General features: G+C 40.6%; 1 protein-coding gene across 2 annotated transcripts; it reads right to left on the reverse strand.

The window, feature by feature from the left end:
• Positions 1-2,584: 2,584 nt before the first annotated feature.
• Positions 2,585-13,739, reverse strand: LOC103701439 (squamosa promoter-binding-like protein 3). 2 transcript variants are annotated; one of them, XM_026802353.4, is made up of 6 exons: positions 13,550-13,739; positions 11,626-12,425; positions 11,216-11,352; positions 4,976-5,233; positions 3,143-3,521; positions 2,585-2,974 (listed from the first exon to the last, which is right to left on the reverse strand). In XM_026802353.4, exons 2-5 carry the CDS (start codon positions 12,291-12,293, stop codon positions 3,187-3,189), a joined length of 1,398 nt encoding a protein of 465 aa, XP_026658154.3. In that variant the 5' UTR covers positions 12,294-12,425; positions 13,550-13,739; the 3' UTR covers positions 2,585-2,974; positions 3,143-3,186. The 2 variants fall into 2 exon arrangements, with proteins under 2 accessions (XP_026658154.3, XP_008781704.3); XM_008783482.6 differs by having other exon boundaries at positions 12,516-13,583.
• Positions 13,740-15,423: the final 1,684 nt, after the last annotated feature.

The following is a 15,423-nucleotide window of genomic DNA, read 5'->3' on the forward strand; positions in this document are numbered from 1 at the left end:
AAAGTGCCTTTGAATTCATGAAAAATTTTAAAATATTGTGAAAAAATTGTCATGAATTTCAAACTAATTGGACTCTTCTTCCCTGACCCTTCTATGGAACAAGCATATCTGTTTTAAAATTTTACGGATATATCTTTACTTGTCCTTTTTTAATTAGAACTAAGCTTATAGAATTAAAGAGATTCATGAATTGAAAATGTAAATTAATATATATTTCTTAAAATAAAAATTATTTTATATAAAATTTTTATCCTTGCACGTGCATCATAACTGCTAGTAATCATAAGAAAAGGTTAACCTCAAATAGCTCCCCTTACAAATGATAAGGGCTTCAAGCATGCCGGGTTATGTCAGAGATGGACGCCACCCTTATTCGATTCATATTTAAACTGGATTGAAAAATTGAATCCTAACCCAATCCGATTCGCTTCAAGTTGAATCCGATTAGATTTAGTACAATTTTATCAATCAATCAAATCAATCATGTCAAGAACACTCTAAACATATATTACATCAAACATATTATACAATAAAATAATAATAGGCAATATGTAGGCATCATCAAGAACACATATATAAAATTTGATTGATAACTATATATAATAATAACCAACAGCATAGATTGTTGATAAACTATATTATGAAAAGAAACTTAAGTCTTACATTTGAGAAGGATTTAGAATATATAATATGCTAGTTTTGGATCGATTTAGGTTGGTTCCGGTTCGGATTAGTAATTTAGTGATTCAAATCCAACCCATACTCGAAATAGATTATATTTTTTAATCCGACTCTAATCCAAATAAGAGTTAAATCATATTATCTCAAATTGATTCTAGAACGAAAGTGGGTCAATCCAATCCATTGTAGCCCTAAATACAGTAGCATGCATATTCCTTGATAATGGTGGAAAACACCTGGAGCTTGTTCCAAGTCACAAACATGGAGGAATTCTAGGATTTTAATGTAAATATGCAAATGAGCCGAGCAACTTGCGAACTGCTCGAGCTCGACTCGATTATTATCAAGCTCAAATTTATTATTTGAAAATATAAAATTTAACCATATTTTTAAAATACAATATATAGACTACTCCATTCCTTTATGTTTTGTTTTAGCTATATTTTTTTAGCTAGGACCAAGGCTTGAACTCGAGCTCGAGTATGGCTTGGTTGATGTCCAAGTCAAGTCAATCTCGAGTATTGCTTTTTTTTTTTTTTTAATCAAGTCGAGTTCGAGCTTGGATATTAAAGCTCGATCAATCTCAAGTTGAGTTTCAAGCCCGGATATTATAAATCGAGTCAAGCTCGAGCCTCTAACTACTCGACTTGGCTTAGCTCAATTGAAGCCCTATTTGAGTGATGAGTCAGCATCAGGAAGATAGACATAGATAAAGATGGGATGACCTTTGATGAGGAATAATACTAGCTGCAGCATCTTTAACATCCTTGCTTTACGTGATGCTTGCAATTGGATGGATACCTCATGTCATCTTGCTAGGATATCACCCTTGGGAAGGTGGTGAAGACAAAATGGAATGCTTTAAGGAGTTCCGGCTCAATCCTCGAAACAGAATGTGGGTGAAGATCGAAAGCCTCCACAGATTGTTCATTATTTGTGAGCAAGCCAGAGTTCCCTGATTGGTCCAAGAGTGCCTGGTAATATGTTTCTGATTTGGGGAGTGGAATCGTGAAGTCATGATTGAAGTCAAGACATTAAGGTTTATTTACTATATGGGGATATACCCTTCTGTCTAGGTTGGTTTAGTTCTATTATATCTCACTATTAGCTGACCTAGCTAACTATGCTTTTAGGACCCACATGGATGTTAAAAACCATCCAGCTTAGCGTGTCCGATCCAGCTTTGCTGCTCTCTCTCTCTCTCTGAACTTTTTTCCTATATATATAGAGATAGAGAGAGAAAGATAGACTTCACTGCACCCAAGTGAATCTCTACTTAGATACGATCAGACTTAGATCGACAATAGAAGTTCCATATCGATGATCCAAACTATTGCATGTGATCTACTACTTTTAACTGCTTACATATAAAAAAAATTATATAATTACAAACTTCTAACCCATGCATGGTCAAAAATTTGAGCAGTCTAAATAAAATAAAATAATATAATTTTTTGACCGCTTAATGTATAAGCTAGAAGTTTCCAAATTACATATATAATAGATCATATCCAACAACTCAAATCATTGATGTAAATCCTCCATTATTTTCCCATTAATCTTTTTTTTTCCTGCATAAATGCTGAGAAAGCCAGGGAAAACTTGCATCACAACATCAGCTGAGAATGATAGGGAACGGGGAAGATAGATGATCAGTATTTTTCTTTTCCCCTGGTCCTTTTCCATTTCCATTCTATACTGTGGAAATTTACTGTGGTTTCATAAGCTGAGAGCACAGTCTACAATATTTCACACTGAAAGCTAGCAGAAGTAATTAAACTCAGAGACCATTCAGGCACTGAACCAATTTTCTTATGGTCCATAGTCTGAATGGAGCAGAAAGTGTATTGCCAACCAAGAGGATCTTAAGGAGCCTTACCATCCTCACATCCAAGCTAGTCCATGATAAAAACCAATACCTGAGGTTTGACCATTATTAGCACAAAGATCAAGTTTCATCTGAAACAGAGCCAAGGCAACTGACCAACGCAATGCAATGGTTTTACAAGAAATGCCTGCAATTTATGATTATCATACAAAAGGTAAAAGCACTCGAGAACTACTTCCCTTCCAAAGGTGTACCCCTTTGAAGTCTTGCAAAAGCTTCCCTAACCCAAACTTAAATCAAGGTTCATCGTCTGACAATAGACATATCAATACAGATTGTACGCCCTCTAATTTACCACTCTTGATGCACAATTAGAACATGAAGCCGTCCTTTGAGATCCAGTTTCCACTGCTGCAATGCGGAACTCCAGCCTCAGGAATTTTGGTGATGCTAAAGGATGAAGGTCTGGCATTTGAACGAAGTCATTTATCAGTGAGGAAAAGATAAAGAGTTGTCTGAGTATAGAGCTGATATCAAATTAAACGTTCATAATTCAATGGCAAAAACGAACTAGTATCAAGGAATTATGGAAATTCAAGAAGGAAAAATCAAGGCCAGGAGAAGAAAACATACCTCAGGTTCTACCATCCAGAAAGCAGTTAATGTGATTTTGGGCATCAATGGATCTGATTAGAGTCAAAGAACGTAGTCTCATAGGGAGACCTAAGCAGCTGAAACTCCTGGAACTGGCTACCACTCCTATGTGCAGCAATTGGAAGCACCCGCCCATGCTGAGCAAGGGCATGTTCATCCTGCCAATACTCTGAGGTTGAACTCATTACATGAACTGCAGGCTGAGCTGTGCCGGTGTGGTTAGCGTGGCCAAGTTGGACGAGAGAAGATGTTGTTCCAGGGTCAGCTGAACCCCACGAATTGGTTGACAGAAGAGAGAGAGCACGCCGAAGATCCAGTGCTCCATCTAAGTTTGAAGCAGTTAAAGACACTTCCGGACCTGTAACAGATAACAAACATCTACCAGTATAGTCGAATATTTTATTCTTACCATTCTACAGCAAAACTAATTACTCCGTCCCTTTTCCAAAACTGATTTTGGCTACAACCAGGATGGTACAAAGCTTATTGACAACTATCTGCTAAGTTATGGGCTTTTCATGTATACCAACCACCACCTGCGTTTTGTCCATGATATGGAACGATGACTGCCTTGAGGTAAATGACAAAATGGAAGGAAAGTATATGCCAGGACTATTGAAGAAAAACTAATTTGCCTAAAGGCATGCTGCAGCAGACTTGGCAAACCAGATGTGATAAGAAGGATGCAGAGATCTCTTTAAAGAAAATACCGACTTGACAACAGTAAGTATTGCACACATACATAAACAATATTAACAGATTATATTAGTATGTAAGAAACCAGCATTCGTTGGTAGCAATATTTTCTTAGCTAGAATCAGACTAGCCTGTACTGCAAATTACTTCCAAAGACTACGTTATTATAACACAACAACACTCTATTCTTCATTTACAATAAATTAAAAAAAAAAATCATAATCGAACTTATGAACTAAAAGGATGAAAAATATGCAAGTGATCTACTTCATCATGAAACAAATAGGCAATCATGTTATATAATTGCACAATATATTTTAGATTTAGGCCTGCAAGTTATTGATGCTTTTTATCAGGCGGAATAGGAAACTACTCAGAAAAGAGAACATGGAAGAAATAAAAATTGACTCAAAGGTATTGATGTGAGACATGAAGGGAAACAGAGACTGTTCGAACTTTTTTTATTATGACCGCCATTGAGTTTTGAAAATTATGCTATGCAATAAAATGAGAATGACACGTTTTATTTATCAATAACTTTAAGCTCACTTCTCAGGAAATACGGTGGAAAGCCAGGTCGATTCAACATAGCCAGGGAAGCAAGGTCACTGGGTGGTTTTACCTGTAATGCATGCAAATTTGCAATAAATAGTTATTGAAGAGTATTCCTTAATGCCATATATCTTGTCAGAGGTGAAACACTTCTAGTGTAACTTGCATCCATTATGTTCGAAAAGGTGGTGTTATCTTTTCCACTCATGTTCATAAGGATGCTTATAAAATGATCAATTAAAATGCTAAAGCGAGAGAAGAAACCAGAGTAGTATGTAAGGGGTATTTTCATAGCACATATTTTCCCCCTTCTGGTTCCACCATTATCCTAAACTAAGCATTGTTCTGAAATATCTAAAAATCTTACACTCAGAAGAATAATATCTACAATCTGCCAATTAATAAATAAAAGTGCATGAGCACATTGAGATAATCACATAATACAGTAACAATACAAAGTTCAATGAAGTTATGTTACGATAAAGAGTAGTATTTGTAAGCTATTGGGTGGAGGAAGCAAATTCATGGAACCTCTCAAATAAAAGAACAGCCATGAAACATTACCATGATTGAGGACTTCGGCAGGGGTGCCCTTGAGTGGCAAGAGCCTGTCTACTTCTTGAGAAAGTGTTGAAAAGGTATTTGATCGCTGGGAGTTAGGCAGATGCAGCTGTCCATCAATGCCCCCTACTTTTGTCGACTTCATCAAAGACCCCTTCATTTGCAACACTTTAAAGTCACATGAGCCTTCCCATGTGGAACTTACTGTGGGCCTCATTTGACCAAATGGAGGTTGATTCCAGAGAAAATTTTGCCGATCATCTGGATAGATCATCAAAAGACCAAAAGCACGAAAACTATTAAATTGCAGAAAGATCAATGCATAAAATACAAAACATATGGTCTTTTATGGAGTATACACTGTAACTTAAATCCAGAATTCGTTCGAAGACATGTAAGGTTGTGAGAAAAATCAACCAGCACCAATTTGTTTACAGACTGATACAATGACCAAAATTTGAGACACCAGACTGCAAGATAGGCAAGTTGCCAATATATGTGCTTAGGCAACTGGGCAGACCTGCAGGCCAAGCAGGCAACTGGCAACTAATATATCAAAAGTCGATCACTTATAAAGATTCAATAAAGGCCAATTTACTACAAAAGCTTAGACTCTATGAGGAACACTGAAGACAAGGTTGTGAACTCTTCTGCCACCAGTCAAGTATACACAGTATGCCTCTTAGAAAGATACCAATTAGCGGAGCACCGAGAGAATAAGTCTCTAGTATTCCCTCATCATGCATAGTGGTGGGAATTGTGGAAGAATACAAACATAGGAAAATGATGATGAGCTCTTGTATCCACCTAGAGGAAAGAAACCGATAGCAAGTTTACCCTTGATTTCTACAAGTGTACAGAAAGAATTGATGGAACAATCGATAGTTTATTTGATAATGGATCTCGTCTTCGACAAGTGACTGGGATCACATCTCTGGAGAATGGTGCATGCAGTTATGCTTTTAATATGGTGCAAAGAGATGTGATACATGGATAGCCTAACTAGTTTAGGAGTGGGGATACAGCAGCAAAGGTGCATCTTGCTTGTTTCACTCATTAACCTTCATAGTATTTTAGAACATTTTTATTATATTGTTATTTAACTAATTCACCTCCCGTTGGCTAATTAGCTTGAGATGGAATTTTGGCACAAGAACTGGAGGGTTGAAGATGAAAATTGGTCATCAATCTGCATAATCCTTTTTTGGAGTCAATGATTTAGCATCATACTGTGGAGTCGAACGCATCTTAATGATGTAACAATTGGCTGCTTTTGTTGCACCACTAGAGCTAATTTGGAGGGTACTGCATCAGTATGTCTTTTTATTGAGAACATTAAAAATGACTTGTAGAGTAAAAGTTACAGGTTTAGGAGTGGGTTGTAGTAAATATATATGAGCCTTCAGTTAAAGGTGAATGAGCCCTTATTTCTTCTCATGTATAATATATGAATTCATGGCTTCTATAGGCAAGGCCTCATAACAGATGGTATTCTCAACAAAATTTAGGCACATTTGGTATGAAAATTTCAAATTTCTCCAATCTTCCATTATTTGGAGACACCAGCAAACATTCATACATAATGTACGTGAGCACCCCTTGGAAAGTTAACAGTGAGCCTCACAATTATCAAGTTTCCAGTCCCAATAGTTAAATTTTGAGAGAGTTGAACATTAGTAGCCTTAAGTCTATCCCAAAATTAGACTGGTAGTTTTGATCATGTAATAGGTTACAAGAGCTTCATTCTAATTAGGATGGGTTTTAAAGGTCTGAGTTGATATGAAGGTCGCAATGGGTCTTCCATTGGCACCTTGGTTCTTGAAGAATTCAAGTTGCTAAGATTTGTTCAAGTGGCCTTGCATTAGGGTTAGCCCACCGACAGGTTCATGATGACACAACACGAAAATTTTAATTTACCATTTATTTTAGTTTAATTCCTCCAAGGACGTCATCATATCTCACTCTCTCCCCATGTATTTACTTCTTCCTTATAATCCGGGCTTATCACCTACAAAGATGTAAAAATCAGACCATCCCTCCTGATTCAGATGAAGTTTTTTTTCCTAGTGACCATGTTTATGTGTGTTTGTCTTTGTTTTGACAGTAGGGGGGAGGGGGGAGGGGGGGGGGAGTGATTAGGGTCAAAAGCCATTTTGAAGGTGATAAATCGCATCCCAAAATGTAGGACCCTAGGTGTCAGTCAAAGAGTTCTCAGTTTCAATCATTCTCTTTATTGCCTTACCCTTCCTTCTCTACATGCCCGAACTTGTATTGCAGTTTCAGCATACTTTTTTTTTTCTTGAAAATTTAGTTCTTTAATGGCGAACACTTCCACACATTTCCATGTCATATTAGTGCTGTCAAAGTAAGGCATGAAGATAATTGTAAGGTGGTGAGAATGCATGTAATGATGGATGTGATGATGACACCTAACATGTTTCTTCCTTCACCATTAATACTACCAAAATTGAGTAGTAAAGATGTAAGTCTTTCTTTTCCTCTTCATCTTAGTTGTTAGTGTCCTCCTGCACAATATAGCAAAGATGCCAACTAATCTTCCCTAACAGTTGAAAAGAAATTCTATGAAAATGTCAGTCCCAAGTTCAATGAAAAAGATGGAAGGTCAATGTTAGGTTGACAGACAGTTTTCATAAGCATGTCTAATTATTAAATGGATCCAAAACTATTTGCCAATGCTAGAGCAGCAAAAAAAGAACATCACATGTAGCCCTAAATAGGATGTTTGGTGAATAAGGACTCATAAAGCTGTTACCAAACAGCTGGTACAAGGCTTGATGGTGTTATGGTGGTTATTAAATTCATGATGATCATGAAGCACCTAATGGAAAGGGTTCTGAAGGATTCTGGCTTATGTTGCGGAACCCGTCCTATCTACTTGTCCACTTATGAAGCGATCCAGGAGGATCTCCAGACTTGCCGTTGACCACTCTGGCTACTATAAATTTGGCTAGACAAGGTCTCGAAGCAAGATCCACTATATCGGGAAGCCGAGTCACGAACCAAACTTTCGGAGCCTATAACTTGGTCATACAATGTCCAATTGAGATGATCTTTTTTTTTAAAAAAAAGGATAATTTTCCGAAATCTACGTGTGACACCGCACCTTTTAGGAGGCAACACCTCTAGTAATCAACCCAAATTCCATCATTTGGGCCCTGAAACGGACCGGCCAAATCAAAAGTTTTCTTTTCGAGTAAGGCTTTAACTGGGCCTATCTTCCAATCCTAGTAAGAATTAGATGAAGTGACAGAACATAAAGTTGATGTAGAAGTCAAAATCTATCTCATAAAGAATTTTAACTTTTTCGAATCTATTTCAACTAGTTATATCTATTTTAGAAAAGAAAGTCCTATTAGAATTAGAAAGAAGAATCCAACCCGAATTGTGTAAGGGCGGACCTTGCCATTATAAATAGAGGTGTTTACCTCAGTTTTAGATCAATCAATGAAAGAAAAGAAAAATTAAGCTGTACTTTCGCAATTTTTCCATCTTCATCTAAATTTCTTTTAAGAGATTCAAGCTGAGAGGGTTGAGAAAAATTTTTCTTCTCCTCGATCGGATCATGAAGCATGCAAAGATCTTTTCTTATGAATATGGAATCTAGGCTATCATAAACATCAAATGATCAGTGAAGGTTGTAATCCTTCCAAACAAATGTCTAAAGGGATGGGTCGTTGACCAATTTGCTTGTACAACATGCAAGATCACTAAAGCAATAAATCAATAAGACACTAAGGCCATTTTATCGCAAAAATATGTTGTACAACCATTTAGTTTAAAATTTCTTTTTCTCCTCTTTTTGATATGATGTTGCAATTCTAGGATCCATTTGCAAGTTAAGATTGAGAATAAGCTCCAAAAAGATAAAGTGATAAATGCAAAGAAATCCCCATCTTTTAACTTCCCTGCCTCCTTGGAGACATGATTGGTACGTGTCCGACTACTGTGTTTGACCACTCCTTGAGTAGTTATGGTTGAGGCTTATCAGCTTCCAGCTGGGTGCATCAAACAAGAATGTACTCTAAAAGCTTAAATATGTGATAGCTGATGATATAACTCTGGATAGCAGACGAAGACTTCAAAGATTTCTAGGTTACCTTAGGAATTGGGCATGTGAGGATCCAAGGTGTATACAAGCTTCCCCACCCACACCCACACAACAAACTGATCTCCCACGACATTGATTTTTCATTCCAAAGTAAAGCTGTCAAACAAATGAGATAACCCTAAGCAGCTCATGTTTAGCTTGAAATTTAGCCCAATCTTGGCTCACTCAACTTGCAAAGAAGCTGAACACGAGCCAGAAATTTGAGCCTGATATACAAATAAGCAGAACACTCAGCCCAGCTTCTCATGCTCAGCTTTATATAGCTCAAAATAAATAAAAATAATAAATAATATAAGATATTACTAATAACTAATTTTATACTTATCATTAGATAAGCATCTAAAAGCTTGCCTTGAAGTCCCAATTTTGTTGCCCTAGCCTTCCACTCCTCTCATTCTCCTCTACCAATGGCAGCCAAAAAAGAAACAATCAATTTCTTCTCTGTGACGTCTCCTTCTTCACCATGAAATCCTTGCCCCATCTTATCTTCTTCCCCCTCATCTTCTCACTAGCAGCGACAATGAAGCATGCCTCCACATCTCCATGATTTGGACTCTGTTTATTTCAATCCTTGTAAGCCAAGCTCATGCTAGCTCAGCTTTACATGAGCTGAACTTGGCCTATGGTGCTTCCAGCTCGACCTAGCTGCTTACAACACTGAGCCAAACTCAAGTTGGCTTGAGTTCACTCGTTGTCCAGCTCATTTACACCCTATTCCAGAGTATCTATTCATGGCATTCATTTTTTTCAAGTCATTTTATTTTATTTTGAATACTGCAAGTACAAAATTCCCAATAATCTATCTACAGATGTGCCATATCAGGAGTTAGCCCAGGAAGAAATACCTACAATTCATCTCTCTCTTCCAATTTTAACTTTTCATAAATGGTGGTAAACAAACAAATACCCTAACTTGTTTCATCTTCTACTAAGTTCTCCATTGCCTACCTTGATCATGGTTTTGGGCGGGAAACTAAATGCCATTGTAGTTGAATCTTGAACAGAAGCCTGTCTTCAAGTGTATTATATCTTGACGTTTCACTCTAAATTAGATATAGAAAATAGTTGAAAAATCACTTTTCTCTTTCATTTAGGTTTTCACAACTCAAAACCAAATGCTTAAAATGCTCCAGAAAAACTCAAAGATTCTAACTTGGATAATGTGAATAATTCATGTATGCTTGATGTATCACCCATAAATAAGATTTTGCTTCATGATATCTAAAAAAATAATTTAAAAAGGCTAATCAGGCATAAAGCAGATAAATGATGATTGGAACTAGTCGATTACAATCAAAACTTGGTAAAGAAAGCTTGCTTTATGAGTTTGACCATAGCCAACTAGAAAGGGGCCGTTACTTGGTGCAATGGTAAAAAGCTTGGACTGACAAGCCATGACGTGGTTTGAGTCCTGGGGCAGCCATTTTGTGCAAAAATGCCGAAGGGTAGGTCTGTCCCCAGTTTGCACCTTTTAGGACCCCGGATTGCCATAAACAACTGAAACTTCCTAGACTAGGGTTGGTTTCAGGTCCAATTGGCAATTCTCTATTTCAGCTAAAGCTTTAAAAGATGGATTTTTTTGAGAAAGATTAGGTAATTTTTTTTGGATGACACTTTAATAATGCCATGCGACAACCATATTTTATTAAGACATGGAAAGGATTAAATTAAAATAAGAATAGTAGTTTTCAGTAGAAAATAAAATGAACAAAGCCAAAATGTGCATGTTAAGGTATATAAGCCATATAGCACAAGCAAGAAACTTCGAAACACCAGTCTTGCAACTTGAACCATTTTGATAGGTTCATAAATAATTGTATGTGCTCCTCCAAGAAAGGCTAATTTAGTTATCCAATAAAACAAATGAAAAAAATGGAGAACCCTCATAGTAGCTTAAGTGTATGTTTCTAGGAAGATATGCATTGTCCTGGTTAAGCATAAATATTTAAAATCAAGCAATTCCCTCAGGTGAATCTAGATCACCATATTTTCAGGATAACTAGCTCACATGAAAAATGTCTATAAGAAGCATGCTACATAAGTGATTGATCAAAGGGCTCACTAGGACAGAACACTTGAGCAGGGAATCAACAAAAACTCTTAAGTGAAATTACCATAAAATGGTGAAGAAAGCCTTGTGGAGTTAAATGAGATTGTGTCTGGCTGTGGCTTGCGACGACGTGCATTGTGATCAGAAAGGCGTCTACGGCAGCTTCGTTTCTTCTGATCAAACTCGGACAAATCATGGAACCTTCAACATCATCAACAAGGATATTATTAAATACAAATTATGAAACTGAAAGGCATAATGACTGGTATAATTTAAAAAGGCAAGAATATGCATCAGTGGAACAAGTGTATCTATAACTCATCACCAGCAACAACAAAAAAAAAAAACTACCATTCTTGCTAGGCCACTGCCGACCAGATAAATGCCCCGGCAGAGGGTCCTATGAGAATGGTAATTCCTGCATTATAAAATTGGTTAAGTTGATTAAGCACAGAGTCTCTACAAGAGATTCACCTGCTACATTGCTGACAAAACCGACGCTCCTGACCAGCAACAATGACCCTGGGGGATTTGGAATGGTTTTCACAGACCCTGTGCTTGCGGTGATAATCTTTAGCTCCACTCAGGTCAACGTTACAACCTTCAACCTGGCAGCAAGTACTTTGCACAGTCTGCTGAGTCACCCTAGGCTTCTTAACCACACCTGCAGGCAGCACCTCAGATACTGAAGAAGAAGATGATGGCAGGTTCTTAACATTGCTCCCCGCGCAAACATCTTCAAAGTAAGTCCTCTTGCCAAGCTTCAGACCAATCAAAGACTCCTGGGACATGGCCGCCGTCACCACCGCCGCAGATGATCCACCATCCTGCACTCTCATCGAATCCTTGTTCACTCCATCAAAGTTGAACTCCGATATTTTTACCCCCGCCTTTGACGAAGAATCAATGGAGGCTGAGATGGAGCTCTTAGACGAGGAGCCATTCCCCAAATCAGAGCCAGAGCAGGCACCACCTCCGCCACTGCCTCCGCCAACAGATGAATACACCAAGCCGTTGTCAATCCCTCCAGCGGCTTTGACTTCAACCTTCCAGTTAGTCTGCAGCTCCTGCTTGGAATTCCCACCAAACAGCGCCAGATTATCCCAGTCCCAGAGAGAGCAAGACTTGGTATTCCACTCCATCTCAAAGTAGAGCCCTTCCTTCGGATGAAGCACTTCACCTACTCCTCGCCTCCACGACCGGCCTCCAACGAGATCGCAGAGGAATTCATAAGAAATCCCCCCGGTTGACTTGTAAGTGGTCGAGCGATGCACCTAAGCAGATCGAGCAGGTAAAAATCACAGAGACATGGAAAGCCAGCCCCAAATCTTACACGGAGAAAAAGTAAAAGAACTTTTCTTTACCTCAAGAACAACACCAGCAGTCCCTTGTTCCCAGCCAAGAAACTCAAAGGAAAGACTAAACAGACAATGGATCGGCCGGAGAGCAAAGAGACTCAGTGATGGAGATGGGAGGAGGGCAGCAGATGAAACCTAGCTAGATCACGAATCATAAGAGATCGCGAGATTCGGGGATATCCCATCCCAAGACCATAAAGCCCATGAACCTATCCAGACCCAAACCTCTCTCCAATTCTCCTCCTCCTCCTCCTCCTCCTCCTCCTGTCTCCTGACAGTGAACCAAGAACCCAAACAGTGAGAGAGATACTGGAGATCAAGCTACACTTTCCGATAAAATCATCCCCCCTTTCTCTCACATCCACAAGTCACCCTTTTCTCTATATTATTATTTCTTTTCACCAGGAAGAGATTTTACGGTTTTACTTGGGCAGGATTACAAACCCTAACCCTCCACTTCTTGGATATGTTATCCTAATCGACTAAATCTGCGCCCAGACCAAGAGAGCGTATTAGAGAAAGAACTCGATATGTGCGAGTAAACTCTGATCCTTTCTTAAATCACCACTGCAGCACGGTGCAGTAGTTATTCCGGATCCGCAATCAATCATAGGAAACCGCGTTTTCCCTTTTTTTTTCCCTTCGTTTCTTTGCTGTCCCGAAAGAAAGGAAAAAATTTCTCTCTTTGTTACAGCAACCAAACACATGGATTTCTGACACGAAAACAGTGGAAAACAGGGAACACTGATTGATAGCTCTCTATCCCCCTACGAAAACATATATATATAAAAAAAAAACTCTTTTTTTTTTTGCATCGTTCAAATAAATATTTTAATAAATACTATAATAGTTTCTTTCCCATCACTGTGAGGCAAACTCATGCGGAAAATTAAATGGGAACAAAAGAAAAAACGAAAAGAAAGAGACAGGAGAATCTTTGACCCCGAGGTGGAGGGGAAGGTGGGGGTGGAAGCGGGGTCTATCACAGTGTGTATGCATTAGAAGGAGACGAAAAAGGACGGAGAAGGCGGCGATTTTACCGTGGTCTTTTGCCTTTTGGGAGCTCCCCAGCTCGGTCCGGAAAGAATGGCCGTCCCCTGTATTTGTGCTTTCCGAACTTTTCCCCGAACAAGTAAAAAAGCCGTCTCCGTTCCACTCCTACCTCCGAGCCCCTTTTTCTCTCTGGGGGGAGACGAGCGCTGGGGGACGCGGCAGACACATCCGACGGCCGGGATTAAATGGCCAGCGCGCGATGAGTGGATATAAAGGGGTCGAGGGTAGAATGGGAAGAGAGGGAGGGGTTGATTTGTCGGGTGCTGGGGTGGTTCTATATACACCCCCCCTATTGCTAAGGACACCCCCAAAAACCAAAAAAAAAATACCCAAACTAACCTTTAGTGTAATTACCATATTGCCCTTGAAATTTTCTCAGTACACCCCCCTTCCTCCTCACTGCCGCCTCCTCCTCCTCCTCCTCCGCCTCACTGCCGCCTCCTCCCCTCCCCCTCCTCCTCACTGCCGCCTCCTCCTCCTCCTCCTCCGCCTCCCCCATCACCCCTCCCCCTCCTCCTCCTCCTCCCCATCCCCCACCTCCCCGTCCTCCTCCTCCGCCTCCTCCTCCTCCTCCTCCGCCTCCCCCATCACCCCTCCGCCTCGTCTTCCTCCCCCCCTCCCCCCTGCGCCCGCTTCCTCCTCCTCCCCATCCCCCACCTCCCCGTCCTCCTTCCTCCTCCTCCCCATCCCCCACCTCCCCCCCTCCACCTCCCCGTCCTCCCCCTCCGCCTCCCCCCTCCTCCTCCGCCACCTCCTCTCACTCCTCTTCCCCCACCTCCCCGTCCTCCTTCCTCCTCCTCCCCATCCCCCACCTCCCCCTCCGCCTCCCCCTGCCTCCCCGTCCTCCTCCTCCGCCTCCCCCCTCCTCCTCCGCCGGCGAGGTGCTCGTTGCTCGGGAGATGGCCGGGGAGGTGCTTGAGGCGAGGTTTTTTGGGCGGAAGGGAGAAGCCGGCGGGTGTTTTGGAGGGGAAGAGCGGGGTGGGGGGGGGTTTGGGGGGTGTAGAGAGCAATTTAGGTGAGGGGATGGGAAGGGGGGAAGGGTGGGGGGTAATTTAGGAATTTTTAATTTTTTAGGGGTGTCCTTAGCAAATGGGGGGGTGTAGAGAGTATTTAATTTTTTTTTAATTTTTGGAGGGTGTCCTGAGCAATAGGGGGGGGGGGGTGTATATAGAACCACCCCGGGTGCTGCCGTGCTGGGGTTTCGGTGGGTTTCGACTTTCGACCTGGCGTTTGATTGAACTGCGAAATTGCCACCAACTCGATTCGTCCGTATGGGGGCGGGGCGGTCGGGGCGGGCCGTGCGGAGGCAGTGGGGACTCCTACTCTGCATTCGCTTCCGTGGACTCGCCTATGATTGGCATTTGTGGAGTAGAGAGCGATCCTCCGCCGCCCCAAACGTTCCCCGTAACGTTGAAAACCGGGTTCATCCCCTAACGAAGTACTAAGGACCACCTCTGAATCGGATGTCACCTAGCCGTTCCCCTACCTTTTGAAAACCGGGTTCCTCCCCTAACTAAGTACCAAGGAGGTGCCGAAATCTCTGCCGCCTCTGAATCGGATGTCACCTAGGCGTTCCCCTAGACTTTGAAAACCGGGTTCATCCCCTAACTAAGTACCAAGGAGGTGCCGAAGTCTCTACCACCTCTGAATCGGATGTCACCTTCCTTTCTGGTTTCTGAACGCTAGGGGAAACTAATGCTCTTGCCGCGCCATCCATACTTGTACTGCTATCTATGTAATTATGTTATAAAGTAATGCCATATGAAGAGCTCATTGTATGCTCGGAAAAAGTTAAAGATACGAGAGGACGGATATATATTTGCAGCAGTAATTGTCAAACACACGAAAGTGATTGAATGTT

The sequence above is a fragment of the Phoenix dactylifera genome, chromosome 2 (genome assembly GCF_051530095.1).
Source record: "Phoenix dactylifera cultivar Ajwa chromosome 2, Ajwa_hap1_PhDact_Kaust_v1.1, whole genome shotgun sequence".
Classification (NCBI taxonomy): domain Eukaryota; kingdom Viridiplantae; phylum Streptophyta; class Magnoliopsida; order Arecales; family Arecaceae; genus Phoenix; species Phoenix dactylifera.